The sequence below is a fragment of the Podarcis erhardii genome (genome assembly GCF_964252035.2).
Source record: "Podarcis erhardii genome assembly, chromosome: 17".
In the NCBI taxonomy this organism is placed as follows: domain Eukaryota; kingdom Metazoa; phylum Chordata; class Lepidosauria; order Squamata; family Lacertidae; genus Podarcis; species Podarcis erhardii.
In genome coordinates, this window is record NC_138515.1 from 4,318,656 (window position 1) to 4,333,483 (window position 14,828).

Below are 14,828 nucleotides of genomic sequence, written 5' to 3' on the forward strand. Positions count from 1 at the left end.
GGGGCACCTTGTCAAATGCCTTGCTGAAATCAAGGTAGGCTACATCCACTGTGTTCCCTTCATCTACCAGGCTTGTAATTCTGTCAAATGGATGACATTGAATCAGTACTGGAGCCAGCGTCAGAGTCAGCTTGAATGCTCGACCCAGGAAGGCGTATGCCATGGACCCATGCCAAAGTGCCGGATTCTGGGGCAAAGTGGAAAGTTTTCAATTCCTGGTGAGGTTTACTGTGGACACCTTGCTGGTTTATTGAAAGGCAGGGGTACATACTAGAGCTGGAGGCTTACACTAGGTGGCACTGTAGAGCAGCCTTTCTCAACCTTGGGTTCCCAGATGTTGTTGGACTACAACTCCCAGCAGGGGCAACAGTCAAGGATGATGGGAGTGTAAAGTCCAGCAACATCTACCCAAGGTTGAGCAAGGTTGTTGTGGAGAATTCTAAGAAGTGGTTTTCAAATGGTACCTCTTGAGAAACAATTAGAAGCAGCCATAAACTCATAGGACGGGGTGGGGTGGGGGAGAAGCCGACCTTCTCTATTCTGTTGAGAGTTCTAAATTTGCTAAGCACCTGGGGATCAACTAAAAGCTATAATGTATGGGAAAGGTTTTTTTATTTTAAAAAGTGCAGTTGTAGATTTCCAAGGGCCCTCAGTGGATACAGGGCACCTGGACCCAAGCTACAAAGAATAACCTTATCTACCATTGTTTGCTTTTTTTGCTCTAATTGGCTTCATCAAGTGTATATTGTTTTGCTAACGTTTCCTAGGGACAATGAGAGATAAACAGAAGACGACTTCTAGAAGAGTTGACATGAGATCAAAGTGCAGCAAGATAATTAACACAGCTGACATTTTGCAAAACATGAAAAACTCCTCCAAAAAAGAAAGTAAAATCCCCAGTAAAACAGCCCAGTGTTTAACCTTAAATAACACATTAGTATGTTTTGTTGTTGTTTTGCTTCTGACTTCATTAAGAACGTCATCTGAAATAATTCAAGTTTTAAATGCATAGATTAAATTTTACTTAATCCCACCGTTGGCAGGGAAGGAAGGAATGTGGGCAAAAAGTTACAGAGAAGACCCATCAGGAACAGAGAAAACAATCCACTGATGGTCACATTGACACCATACAATTCCCAGCATGTTCTACTGACTACGGTTCCCAGAATTCCCCACGACTGTTAAAGTAATGTAAGAGTTGTTTAACTGTATGGTGTGGATACAACCAGGGCTTGTGCAAGAATAATATCCCAGGGGATTGTGTACCCTAAATCGCTAACAACAAGCTGCAGATTCTCACAGAATATTTTCCACTAGATGGCCACATGGCAAAAGTAAAAATGGGCAAAGCGAAAGCAGACATTCACCAGAGTGAGCACAAGCTCTTTGGGGATGAAGCAGGCTGTGCATTCAAATAAATACATTGACAACACAGCATCCAGAGTTTATTGGACTCCTGTGTTCCACACGGGGATGATCATTTTGAGCATGCCCATTTCAACACAGGTTACGCATTGCTTCACGCAGCTTAGCAAATTCTCCGCAGGCTTATAGCCCGTGCTTGGGCAGCATTTCAGCAAGATGTGCAGACAACTCTCTCCAGCCTGCTGTAGCTTGCATGTGTGCTAGGCCAGGAAATACAATATGCCTTATGCAACTCAAGGATAAACACTGTGGGCTTTGATGGGGGTTAACAGCAAGGACAGAAGAGAAAAGGAAGGGAACCAGGCAGTTTCCCAGAACATTGGACAACTCCCACCAGGGTTAAGAACTCCCCATTTTCCCACACTAGAAATAAAGGATCACTGCAGGTTTGCCATGCTTGAGCCCCTAAGGAATGGACAGTTAGAGGACATTCTGGCTATTCTTGAACTGCTTAGACACCCACCCAACATCTTCTTAGAACTCCGTCATCCTGACTGCCGACTGGGACATGCCCTACCTGGGATTTTGGCAGGTTTTTCCTCCATTGCTGATCGGTCTCCCTTATCTTCTAGGAGCCGTGGCATTGGGGGTCACTACAGCAAGGAGGATTTCCCTCGGGGTCAAGTTTCGTGCTGCTGGGGTGTCATTCATAGCAGCTGCTCAGCCAGAGGCAAAACAATCCGGGGAGTCTTTCCACAAGAAGCCATGTGGCCTTGACAGAAAGGTCAGCACTAATATTATCCCTGCAGCTGGAGGAAGGAGGAGGAGGAGGAGGAGACAAGGCTTGGGAGTATGAGACAAGACCATGGCCTGGCTCAGAGAAGAGCAGGAGTGTGTGTGCTGCAGGCAATCTTTTAGGACTGAGAGTTGATTAAAATAATTGCAGCTGTTTTATGTAGCTTAGGCAATCAGGGATCTTTCATGCAAACATGCAGCCTCCTCCATATCTGGGAAATGTCCGGATTTCGATAAGAGCCTCGTGCTTGTTGTTAGGGCTGCCAGATGTTATTTATTTCAGAACTGAGTGTCAGGGCCAAACTACAGTTGATTGAATCTACTGATTTTGATTGTTACTGTTTTATCATCTTAAAGTAGCTGGGGGTAGGGGTGTTGGGAAGTACAGTGGTGCCTCGCAAGATGAAATTAATCCGTTCCGCGAGTCTCCTTGTCTTGCGGTTTTTTCGTCTTGCGAAGCACGGCTATTAGCGGCTTAGTGGCTTTAAGAAAAAGGAAACAAACTCGCAAGAACTCGCAAGACGTTTTGTCTTGCGAAGCAAGCCCATAGGGAAATTCGTCTTGCGGAACGACTCAAAAAACGGAAAACTCTTTCATCTAGCGAGTTTTTCGTCTTGCTAGGCATTCGTCTTGCGGGGCACCACTGTATATAGAAGGGATCTAAGCATTTTCCCCAGCTGGAATTCCCTCCCAGCCATCCTGAAACAGAAATTAGCCCGACTAGAGAGGAAATATAGGTATGTATTGTAAGTGCCTTTTTACCCAAGGAAAATTTATAGCAGCTTGGGGAAGTGGGGTGATTTTGAGCAGGGAAGCAGCAAGGGGGACAACTTTTAACGCTTCCTTCCCCAAGTATTGCTGCCCCCATCCAATTCAGTCCAAAACTAAGTTGCCAACCCTGATTAAAAAAAACACACACAGAGAGAAAACATGGATCATGTGCAGTTTCTCATGTTAAAACTCAGTTACCGTATTTTTCGCTCTATAAGACACACCAGACCACAAGACGCACCTAGTTTTTGGAGGAGGAAAACAAGAAAAAAAATATTCTGAATCTCAGAAGCCAGAACAGCAAAAGGGGTCCCTGTGCAGTGAAAGTAGCAATCCCTCTTGCTGTTCTGGCTTCTCTGATAGCTGTGCAGCCTGCATTCACCCCATAAGACCCACACACATTTCCCCTTACTTTTTAGGAGGGGAAAAGTGAGTCTTATAGAGCAAAAAATACGGTAAATCATAGCTCCGTCAAAACTACCCAAACAAAATGAAAGTTTGCTTCTACAGTCCTCATACTAAGCACATTTACTCAGGAATATAGCACCATTTTGTTGTGGAAAAGGCAGCATTTTAAATGACAAATAATACTAAAAACTAGAGCATTTGTAACTATGTACATGTTTGGTCAGGGACGCGGGTGGCGCTGTGGGTAAAAGCCTCAGCGCCTAGGGCTTGCCAATCGAAAGGCCGGCGGTTCGAATCCCCGCAGCGGGGTGCGCTCCCGTTGCTCGGTCCCAGCGCCTGCCAACCTAGCAGTTCGAAAGCACCCCCGGGTGCAAGTAGATAAATAGGGACCGCTTACTGGCGGGAAGGTAAACGGCGTTTCCGTGTGCTGTGCTGGCTCGCCAGATGCAGCTTTGTCACGCTGGCCATGTGACCCGGAAGTGTCTCCGGACAGCGCTGGCCCCTGGCCTCTTAAGTGAGATGGGCGCACAACCCCAGAGTCGGACACGACTGGCCCGTACGGGCAGGGGTACCTTTACCTTTACATGTTTGGTCAACCAGCCAGCTCCTATGTTATTGTTTTTTAAGATGCTGTGCCAACCAGCGGCTGTACCAGTGCATCCTGGCATGCCCATACTGGCCCAGGTGCTGATTCCGCTGCCACTCTGTGTGCAGTCATTTGGGGACCCTAGAGCAGTGTTTCTCAACCTTTTTCTGACCATGGCTCCCTTCCAGCCTTGTTTTCCTCATGTGGCCCCCTGTCCTACCAGTAGAAAGGTAGCTATTTTGTTTGTAAACAGAACATATTTTATTTATAATTTTTTATAATTATATAATTGCACCTGTGGCCCCCTTGAAATATCCTGGAGGCCTCAGGGGGGCCATATGGCCCCTGGTTGAGAAACGCTGCACTGGAGTGTGGTGTCAAGGTTCAGCGCTAGCTGCACTACCCAATTAAACCATGTTCTTATGAGCATGTACAGAGTGCACTCCTTACAGAGTTGGGTAATGATAACCTGCTCCTGAATGTACCTGAAATTAGAAAACCAGAGTCAAAACATGTGGCTTGCATGGAGCCTTAAACTCCTTCATTTTCATGGTGTTGGCCTCAGGGGCTGCGTAACAGAAGGATGAATGATCCAGCCATCCGTGGTGTAAAGATGCAAGTTTCTCGACATAGCAAAATTCTCTGGACCGTCTGAACCACGCCACCATGGTTACTTCTTTTGCAAATACTTTGGGGATTGCTTATCAGTGAATAGCCTGATGATATCCCATTTAGGACAATAACTTCATGAATCAAATCATGCTAATCTGGTTATTAGGCAATTATTTGGCTGGCTCTATTTCTATCTTTCTTTTTTTACTGCAGAAGGGAGAGGCGGTTCTTTGTTTCCCAATACTCTCTGCTAGCCAGAAAGGGGAAAGAGCCTTTTATGTTTTCTCTGGTGAAACTTCAGCTTCGGGGCGGCTCTTGGCACAAGTCTCTTTATTTTGAAAAGGAACACGCTGAAAATCAATTCCGTGGCCTCTTCCAACACCCGAGGAGGAGCCAAGCAACCCTCTTTTGCTGTCACTGCGAAAAGGCGAGCAGTACAGCGACGTTTGCTGCGTTGTAATTTTTGTGAGCCGCTTTGGAGCTCAACATTTGCTTGTGAGCAGGATGCAAATATTGAATAATAATACTGTGCGGGGAGAGGGTTTTGTTATTAACGTGTTATTAAGCCGCCCTGTGAACCTCGGATGAAGGGCAATAATTAAATTTAATAAACAACAACAACTTAAAAAGGAGGGGATATAATATAATATAATAATAGTAATGACGACAGCTTGTTTTTATTGGAAGGCCGTTTCCTAATCCTCCCCCTCCCTGGCAACGGGCGTTTCCGTTCTAAACCGGAAGTGAGGCCCTGCTTGCTTTTTCAAACGCCTCGCCTTGGCGGCCGGAAATGACGTTCCTCAGAGTCTTCCGGTCGCTTTCCTCGCCCCTGAGGCGGGGATGAGGCTGGCGAGCTGGAACGTCAACGGGCTCCGGGCTGGGTTAGGACCCGCGGGGTTGAGGCCGCTCCTGGACTCCCTGGGGGCGGATGTCGTTTGCCTGCAAGAGACCAAGGTCACCCGTGAGTCGAGGCGAGGAACACGCGTTCACACGTGCATAAGCAGTCCAGGGCAGGGGGCGAACGTGTAGGGCCCAGAACCGGCTTAGTTGGCGCCGGTTGCCTTGTAAAGGTTTATGTCATGTCATGGCGGGGGGGGGAGGCAGTTCTGACGTGAACCATTGATGGAAAACGCGTGTTCCTCCAGACTAGATGGGGGGGGGGAGCCTCCATCTGTTGTTGGACTACAGCTCCCATCATCCCTGTCCGCTGGCCCTGCTAGCTAGGGATGATGGGAGTTGTAGTCCAACGACATGTGGGAGGACCTCCCCCACGAGGTTGGGAAAGACTGCTCTATTTCAAGGTAAAAATAAAAATTTGCATTTTCAAAAACAGGAACAGAGAGCATATTTAACCCCTTCCCGTTCCCTCCCCTCTGCCTGTCCCATTTACAACTTGGTACCAAATACAGCATGTATACATATACCATACGACTTCCCTTCCACGCTTTTCCTGGTTCCTTTGCTTTTCTACTACTCCGTGTAATCCACATCTTTTAAATCATCCAATTTGTTATCTATTAAATACTCTTGTCAATTTCAACTCTGCTGGATTTACACGAGACCTGCTAATCTCTGTATTTGTCTATACTGGTTCTTGAAATAGTCAATAAGCGTCCATTCCTCCTTATAGTCCTTATCTTCGTTTTCTCAGAAAAATCTTGGGTATTTTGGGGAAACTTTTTTTAAATATCTTTTTTAATTCGTTATATATAGTTTCCAAATATTCCTTAATTATTTTACAGGACCACCACATGTGAATAAAAGATCCCTCAATTTCACTACACTTCCAACATATACCTTTTTCTTTATTAGACATTTTTGCCAATCTGGTGGGTGCTAAATACCATCTGTGGGCCATTTTCATCATATTTTCTTTTATCGCATAACATGCCATAAAATTCATATTTACTTTCCACAACTTTTCCCATAATTCATAGTATTGCGAGCCACATCTTGTGCCCACCTAATAATGCTCGATTTTACAAATTCTTCTTTAGTTTCCCACTCCAACAGCAGTTTGTACATTTTTTATAATACTTTTATATTTGTATCTAATAAGTCTTTGGTAAATTGAGACTTTTGTTCTGCAAAGCCATTTTTCCTATCTTAAACAATTCATTAATCTGATGTACCTGCTCTAGACAACGGTGTTGCCCTTGTTCAGTTGTGGGTGCGGGAGGAGGTATTGCTTTTAATTTTTCCTCTATTTATTTATTTCATGAAATTACTACACCACTTTACTGTAAAAAAAACCAACAACCCTCCAAGCAATTTACAGAAAAAGATAAAACAGTAAAGACAAATTTACAACCCTACTTTAAAAATTACAAAAGTTAAAATAGTAAAACAGGTAAAAATTACCTCATATGTAACATGATTTGCTGTTACATTATGTGTTCTTTGTTTTTATGCTGTTAACTACCCTGAGATCTTCAGGTGAAGGGTGGTATATAAGTTTAATAAATAAGAAAAGCTACAAGTCCCGTCAGCCCCAGGTAGGTAGCACAGCCAGAGGTCAGTGGTGATGGGACTTTGAAGTCCAGCAGCATTTACAGCCACTGGATTCCCATCACTGGCTTACAAGGAAGCAACTGGAATTGTCCAGCAAACAAGCAAACAAACAAAACACAGGGTCTGTGGCAGATAAAGAGATGGGGTCCCTGCCCCAAGGACCTTACAAGTGCATAAGGTGAGATAAACTTCACAAGTAGAATTAGCCCCCAATAATTTTTTTCCTCCATCCATGAAGAGTAGAGAAATTGTATTTTAGGGTAAGGCAGAATCATGTGCCTTTTTTCACCTGTCCCCAGCTCACAAGGGGTCATGGTGGAGATTCCTAGTTTCATTATCAAAAGCAAGATTGACCCTACTTTCCTCATACAGTTGTGTTTTTGTAACCTGAAACTGGGTGTAGGACAGGTAGCAGAATGGGTTAAAAAGATGTGTCTGACACCCCTCCAACATTTACAGGTGGGAAAGGCAGTGCTAACTACAGATGAGAGGCAAAGGGTCATGCAACATGGTGAGATATATTTCCTTCCTTGAGAGAAACATTTGGGAAAGGGGTACCCTTTGCCTAGGATTAGGATGAGGAGCCTGTGGCCCTCCCATGTGGTTGGACTACAGTTCCATTAATCCCTGACCATTGATTTAGGCTGGCTAGGGCTGATGGGAGTTGCAGTCCAACAACACCTGGGTGGCTGCAGATTCCTCCACCTCTGCTCTGGGAGCAAAGCAAGGGAGAGTGAGGAGTCAAAAGAGAGGAGGGGACAAATCTTTTACAGTGTTGGTGGAAGACATCCATTAAAAATCCTGCCCCCCCTTGCAAAAAAAATCTGGATAAGCTACATTGCTGAGAGAACCTGCATTGCTGTGATCACATTGCTGGGTGAACCTGTAACTTTTTGCACGTTGGAAAAAAGACGACGACAGCTAAGAGTGTGATTTTTTTTAAAAAAAATGGTTTTCTGGTGTCATGTCTCCAGCCTGATGGCTTTCCAAATTCTGTTTTGTTCTCAGGGGACCTGCTGGAGGAGCCACTGGCAATAGTGGAGGGCTATAACTCTTATTTCAGCTTCAGTCGCACCCGCAATGGCTATTCAGGTTAGTGGACAGTAGCAAAGGGGATCAGCCACCTCTCAGGTTGCCAATGTCTCAACATACTCCTTTAGCTCTGTCTTAAGTGGTGACTTCATCTGTCACTTTCAGATGGCATTGATTTGCCTCCCTGCCTGAAAAATATCCCCTGCTTTTTACCGCCAATCAAACCACCATTATTTATTTTCTTCTGTTGCATATAATTTGCATACCACTTGATTTTTTTTATAAACCCCACCAAGTGATGTACAAAGTGATGTGCCTTACCTCTGTAAGGTACAGAGGTTTCAATTTGTTTCTTTCTCTTGTATCTTGGATCAAATAGATAGCTTTATAGCCCACTTTGAGAGCCCAGAACAAACTTTCAGTCTCTCTTTGTCTTCCAGGTGTTGCAACGTTCTGTAAGGTCAGTGCCACCCCAGAGGCAGCTGAAGAAGGCCTGTCTGGGCTGTTTGCTAAGCACGATGGCGCAGTTGGTTCTTATGGAGAGACAGAGGGCTTCACAACTGAGGAGCTACAGGCATTGGACAGTGAGGGCCGGGCTGTGATCACCCGTCACCGTATTTGGTAGGAACAGGAAGGGGTGGGAGGGTCTGCAAAAAGTTCCTGTTATTGCCATTGGCAGAGCTGTGAGCCAATGACAATGCTTGGTAACTGGCAGCGGTTGTAGTCGAGAAAATTGTGGTCTTCAGAGTGTGAGCCAAGAAATGCCCAACTCAGATCTAACCCTCAAGGATAAATTTATTACAGGGCCTGTCACCTTGCTCTCAACTCTCCATTTGTGATCCTGGCTAATAATAACAATAATAATTATAGCAACTTTACAGGGTTGTTGTCAAGGAGAGTTGAAAAGAATGTGTGTGTAAGAGAGAACAAGTTTCCAGGATTTTTCAGATTTTCCTGGCCAGCTAAGAGGGCTAGATGCTTTCCTTTTAATTTGTAGCAAAATTGAGATTTTTGCAATTTTGCATCACATGCTGGGTTACACATTGAGGTAGGTAAAGTTGAAGGACCCCTGGGCAGTTAAGTCCAGTCATTTCACTTCAGGCCGAGGGAGCCAGCGTTTGTCCACAGACAGCTTTCCGAGTCATGTGGCCAGCATGACTAAATAGCTTCTGGCGCAACAGGACACTGTGACAAGTGGCAGAGCACACAAAAACCCTGTTTACCTTCCTGCCGCAGCGGTACCTGTTTATCTACTCATGCTGGTGTGCTTTCAGACTGTTAAGTTGGCAGGTGCTGGGACAGAATGAATGCCACACTGACACCACTGCAGCCATAAATATTTTTAGAAGTATGCAGAATGTTTCCAACCCTGGCTTTAGGAGCAAATTGCTGATTGCTGAGTGTTCGTTCCATTTTAACACATGGAATTTCCTGAGCATCCTCAGTCTTGATAGTGGAATTGCCTAAACTTGTTGTGAAGATGTTAATGGCTTTGGGTCTATAGCTGTCCTAGCCAGCCATGAATCAGGGAGCTTGAGCCATTAGTAACTGAGGCGTGACAGCAATGATGTGCTTTGTCCTTTCACTGCAGCACTTCAGAACAGCAGGAGACCACGCTGACGGTCATCAATGTGTACTGCCCTCGTGCAGACCCTGAAAAACCAGAGCGTGGGGACTTCAAGCTGCGTTTCTATCACCTCTTGCAAGCTCGGGCTGAAGCACTTCTCAGAGCTGGAGGGTATGTGTCACTCCTCTCATTGGCTCAGTCCAGTCCTAGACATGCTTATTCTGGGGCTTACTCCCTAGTCAAGCCTTTGGTGCTCCAGTCCCTTCCAGTGTTTTGGACTCCGACTCCCATCAGCCACAGCCAACACTGGTGGAGCAAAACAGCTGGAGGGAGCCACGTCAGTGAGCCCCACTGAGTTCAGTACTACTTATTCCAGAGCAAGCATGCAAAGGATGCCCTAGTTAAGTTTTCATGAGATCGCACTATTGTAAAGGACCAAGCTGTGAAACTCCTGGTGAAGTTTGGGGCACACAGATGAGTGCCCCAAACTCAATTGGCTATCCCCCAGAGAGGTAGCCAACGTGGTGTCCTCAATAAGTCATTGAAACTCCATCTCCCTTCAGCTCCAGCCAGCCTGGCAAATGGTGAGGGATGATGGGAGTTGCAGTCCAGCAATAGCTGGAAGTCAGCAGATCAGCTACCCCTGGGGCTAGCCACTGTTGTCTCTGCCTCCATCCTCGTTCCAATGTTGGAAGAATACTGAGCTGTGCCTTAATTGCTGCAAATACATGTGAGGAACCTTGAGAAAGTCAAAGAGCCCAAATGAATGATGCTGATGATATTTCATTGCCTCAGCCGTTATCCCTTCCCTGTCCAAGCCAGCTTCCACTCCACCAACCTTCTCCGATGGAGTCAGGACTGTTGGGATGAATGGGACCTCGCTGTCTTGCCTCTTTGCCTTGCGACTCATGCACATTTCCTTTCTCCGTCTAGCCATGTGGTCATCCTGGGGGACATCAACACAGCACACAAGCCTATTGACCACTGTGACCCGGGAGATCTGGTGAGCAATCTGCCCACTTTCATGCAGCTGCCTTTACTCTCTAACAGTACAGGGCCTGGCAGTGCTGCCGCAGCGGCAGGACATCTGTTTCTCACAGGCATGCACAGTTGGGTGGGGAGTCCTGACACATAGGAAGCTGCCTTACTTTGAGTCAGATCCTTGGTCCATCTGGCTCAGCATTTTCATCACTGACTGGCTGCGGCTCTGGTTTCAGACTGAGGGCATTCAGACGGAGACCTTCCCAGCCCAGCCTATCTTGAGATGTTGGGGGTTGAGCCTGGGACCCTTCTGCATGCAAAGCAGAAGCTTTGCCACTGAGCCCAGCCCTTCCCAACGTGTTTTGGGAACATGAAGTCTGCAAGGTTGTGCTTTGAGGGTGAGGAACAGTGAGACAGATTCCCTCACCCACCCCAGGCTGTGAAGGTGGGGAGTATGTGAGTGTTGGTGAATGTGGGCCATTGTAGGGTGATTTGAGGTACAGATGTGTTAATACTTTGTTTATTCATTACTTCATTACCAGTACTTCATTATTCATTACCAGTACGTTTCTGAGCACAATTCAAAGTGTTGGTGCTGACCTTTAAAGCCCTAAATGGCCTCGGTCCAGTATATCTGAAGGAGTAACTCCACCCCCATCGTTAAGCCCGGACACTGAGATCCAGCATTGAGGGCCTTCTGGCGGTTCCCTCACTGTGAGAGGCCAAGTTACAGGGAACCAGGCAGAGGGCCTTCTCGGTAGTGGCGCCCGCCCTGTGGAACGCCCTCCCATCAGATGTCAAAGCGATAAACAACTACCTGACATTCAGAAGACATCTGAAGGCAGCCCTGTTCAGGGAAGTTTTTAATATGTGACATTTCAGTGTATTTTTCATCTTTGTTGGAAGCCGCCCAGAGTGGCTGGGGAAACCCAGCCAGATGGGCGGGGTACCAAAAATAAATTATTATTATTATTATTATTATTATTATTATTATTACTGTATTATTTACTTATTGCATTTATATGCCACCTTTTATTCCAAGGAGCTCAAGGTGGTGTATGTGGCTCTCCACCTCCCCATTCCATCCTCACAACAACCCTGTGAGTTAGGTTAGGCTAAGAGGTGGTGTCTGGCCCAAGGTCTCCTGGTGAGCTTCATGGCTGAGTGGGGATTCAAACCCTGGTCTCCCAGGTCATAGTCCAACACTCTAACCCACGGGTAGGCAAACTAAGGCCTGGAAGCCGGAGCCGGCCCAATCGCCTTCTCAATCCAGCCTGTGGACAGTCCGGGAATCAGTGTGTTTTTACATGAGTAGAATGTGTCCTTTTATTTAAGATGCATCTCTGAGTTATTTGTGGGGCATAGGAATTCATTCATTTCCGCCCCCAAAATATATTTCGGCCCCCCACAAGGTCTGAGGGAAAGCGGACTGGCCCCCTGCTGAAAATGTTTGCTGATCCCTGCTCTAACCATTACAGTGCACTGGCTTAATAGTTTTGGATACTGAGCGAGTGGAGTTCTGTGTTGTGGAGCTGGATGCTTCATTTATCACAGAATAATAATAAAAATAATAATTTTATTATTTATACCCCGTCCATCTGGCTGGGGATGGAGACGCTTCTTCGGGTACACTTTAATTTTTGTTTTACATAGTCTTACTTGCAAACCAATTTGTGATATTTTCTGATGAAAAACAGTATATACATACTTTAAATAAATTAATAAATAGGCATGGCTAAAGTTGGGGATGATGTGAGTCGTTGTTGGGGATGATGCGAGTCTGCAGGGCTGCAGGTTAGTTGTCCCTGTGTTTCAGGATGATGCAAGGATTAAAGGTAGGTCCAGTTGTGACCGACTCTGGGGTTGCGGCGCTCATTTCGCTTTATTGGCCGAGGGAGCCGGCGTACAGCTTCCGGGTCATGTGGCCAGCATGACTAAGCCGCTTGTGGCAAACCAGAGCAACGCACAGAAACGCCGTTTACCTTCCCGCCAGAGCAGTACCTATTTATCTACTTGCACTTTGACGTGCTTTCGAACTGCTAGGTTGGCAGGAGCTGGGACCGAGCAACGGGAGCTCACCCCGTCGCGGGGGTTCAAACTGCCGAACTTCTGATTGGCTAGTCCTAGGCTCTGTGGTTTAACCCTCAGCGCCACCCGCATCCCTTGATGCAAGGGTTACAAGAAACCAATGCATAGACAGCATTTGAAAGCACTATGGAAATCTTAATTTGTGAAGAGGCTGCATCCTTATGTTTTAATGTTGTATTTTAATCTTTTTAAAATTGTATTTTAATCAACTTGTTTTTATTATTGGTTGTTAGCCGCTCTGAGCCCGGTCTTGGCTGGGGAGGGCGGGGTATAAATAATTTATTATTATTATTATTATTAATAATAATAGCACTTAACGCTTCCACCACTGTCACCTGCAGGAATCCTTTCAGGAGCATCCCGGGCGCCGCTGGCTGGACAGTTTCCTGTGGGAGCCAGACAAGGATTCCCAGGATGGGAAATGCTTTGTCGACACGTTCCGTTTTCTGCACCCTGGTCAGAGTGACGCCTACACCTGCTGGTGCAACGTAACCGGGTCCCGGCAGCTCAACTACGGCACCCGCATTGACTATATCCTGGCTGATCGTGCACTAGCATTGTCAGAGCTGCAGGATGCTCAGCTCATGCCAGACGTCTTTGGCTCCGACCACTGTCCTGTGCGGGTGGCGCTTAGAAGCATCTGCCTGGGGGCACCCCGCTGCCCACCTCTCTGCACCCGCTTCCTGCCTGAGTTTGCTGGCACCCAGCAGAAGCTCAACCGCTTCCTTGTGAAAGTGGAGCGGACCAGCCTGCCAGAGGAGAGGGGGCAAAAACGGGGCGGGAGGGAATCAAGTGTTGCAGGAGGTTCCAAGAAGAGACGGGTGGGTCCACCACAGAAGGGGCAAGGAGATTTGTTAAGCTTCTTCAAAGCTGGAAATGGCAGGCCTAGGGCCACCACCAACAGTGCCAACTATCAGTCTGTAATGAAAACGAGGACAGCAGAAGATTCTGGGGTGGAACCTCCTCTTGACGCTTGTGGAAGGATGGCTGATGAGCATGGGATGGAGGAAGTTGCTGGTGGGGAGCCCACTCTGGGCATGGCCAATGGAGAAGCTCTGGGTTGTGGGAAAGGCTCAGTCCCCTCCAGTTCAAACCAGTCCACTGCCCTGTGGAAGTCACTGCTGCCAGGCCCTGCTCGCCCACCTCACTGCAAGGCACATGGAGAGCCCTGTGTCCTGCGGACAGTGAAGAAGCCGGGACCAAACTCTGGGCGGCGCTTTTACGTCTGCGCCCGGCCTCTGGGGAAGCCGTCAGATCCCCGCTCCCGCTGTGACTTCTTCCTGTGGGCCAGTCGGGGGAATCCTTGAATTGAGAGGAGAACTGAAATGAGAGGACGTTAGAGGCACAGTGACCCCTAAGTGGAAAAGAAGGGGTTGGTTTCTAATGGAAAGTATCCTGGAAGTCTCACTGCCTAAGAAGAGAGGGGAAGGCAGCCTCTGTGACAGAGTGAGGCCTAGGCTTATTGCCAGGGGGGTCAAAGAGGTCAGGCCCCAAGTTTCCATGGGATCTTTTTGGACTGTGCCAGTAGAAACGTACTTTTGTACCAGAGCACGTTGGGAGTTTTGAGGTCTTTGATGCCAGACCCTGCAGATAGGAACGTTGTTTAAAGAGGAATAAATAATTGGTTTTATTATTAAATCAACAGTTTTATGTGCTAGGACTAACACAAGCTCTGGGAGTCCGCACGCAGACTACCCTGACATGTGATGAGCATTTTCTGGATTCATGCCCACCAAACCTGCAGTTAACATTGGGTGGAGAGGTGCTCTTAAATGGTGCTCTTGCAGCACGTTGCTCTTTTCCCTTAATTGCCCTCCCCATAAAACCCTGTAATAACAATGATGCAATTACTGGGAGGTGATTCATCCTTATTCAGGCAGGGGGGAATCTTATTTTTTTTACTTTTGATAAAATAAAGATGTTGAAAAAGAAAATCCCTAAGCGTTTGCTCTGTGGGAACAGGGAAAGTTGGATTTCTTATGTTCTCTGAAAAGAGAGTTGGGTGATGCTGAACAGGAGTTAAGGTTCTGATTCTGAGGAATGGCAGTGCTGTTTTGGCACTCCTGATCATAGCTGTCAACCTTCCCTTTTATTTGTGGGAAATTCCCTTAT

The 14,828-nt window shown here is 46.7% G+C and overlaps 2 protein-coding genes across 3 annotated transcripts in view; one reads left to right on the plus strand and one right to left on the minus strand.

Moving 5' to 3' along the window:
- Positions 1-4,958, minus strand: part of PFKFB1 (6-phosphofructo-2-kinase/fructose-2,6-biphosphatase 1) — a 22,232-nt gene extending 17,274 nt beyond the window's left edge. The window contains exon 1 of one of the 2 annotated variants that reach the window (XM_081845260.1): positions 4,411-4,958. In XM_081845260.1, the coding sequence (XP_081701386.1) occupies positions 4,411-4,450 (40 nt within the window). In that variant the 5' untranslated portion in view covers positions 4,451-4,958. Of the gene's footprint in view, positions 1-1,942; positions 2,145-4,410 lie in introns of those variants that run through there. The other variant, XM_081845259.1, reaches the window with a different exon arrangement.
- Positions 4,959-5,332: 374 nt separating this feature from the next.
- APEX2 (apurinic/apyrimidinic endodeoxyribonuclease 2) lies at positions 5,333-14,650 on the plus strand. The gene is made up of 6 exons (XM_081845256.1): positions 5,333-5,498; positions 8,057-8,140; positions 8,521-8,701; positions 9,672-9,818; positions 10,581-10,650; positions 13,058-14,650. The coding sequence occupies exons 1-6, from the start codon at positions 5,378-5,380 to the stop codon at positions 14,021-14,023; spliced, it is 1,569 nt and encodes a 522-aa protein (XP_081701382.1). The 5' UTR covers positions 5,333-5,377; the 3' UTR covers positions 14,024-14,650.
- Positions 14,651-14,828: the final 178 nt, after the last annotated feature.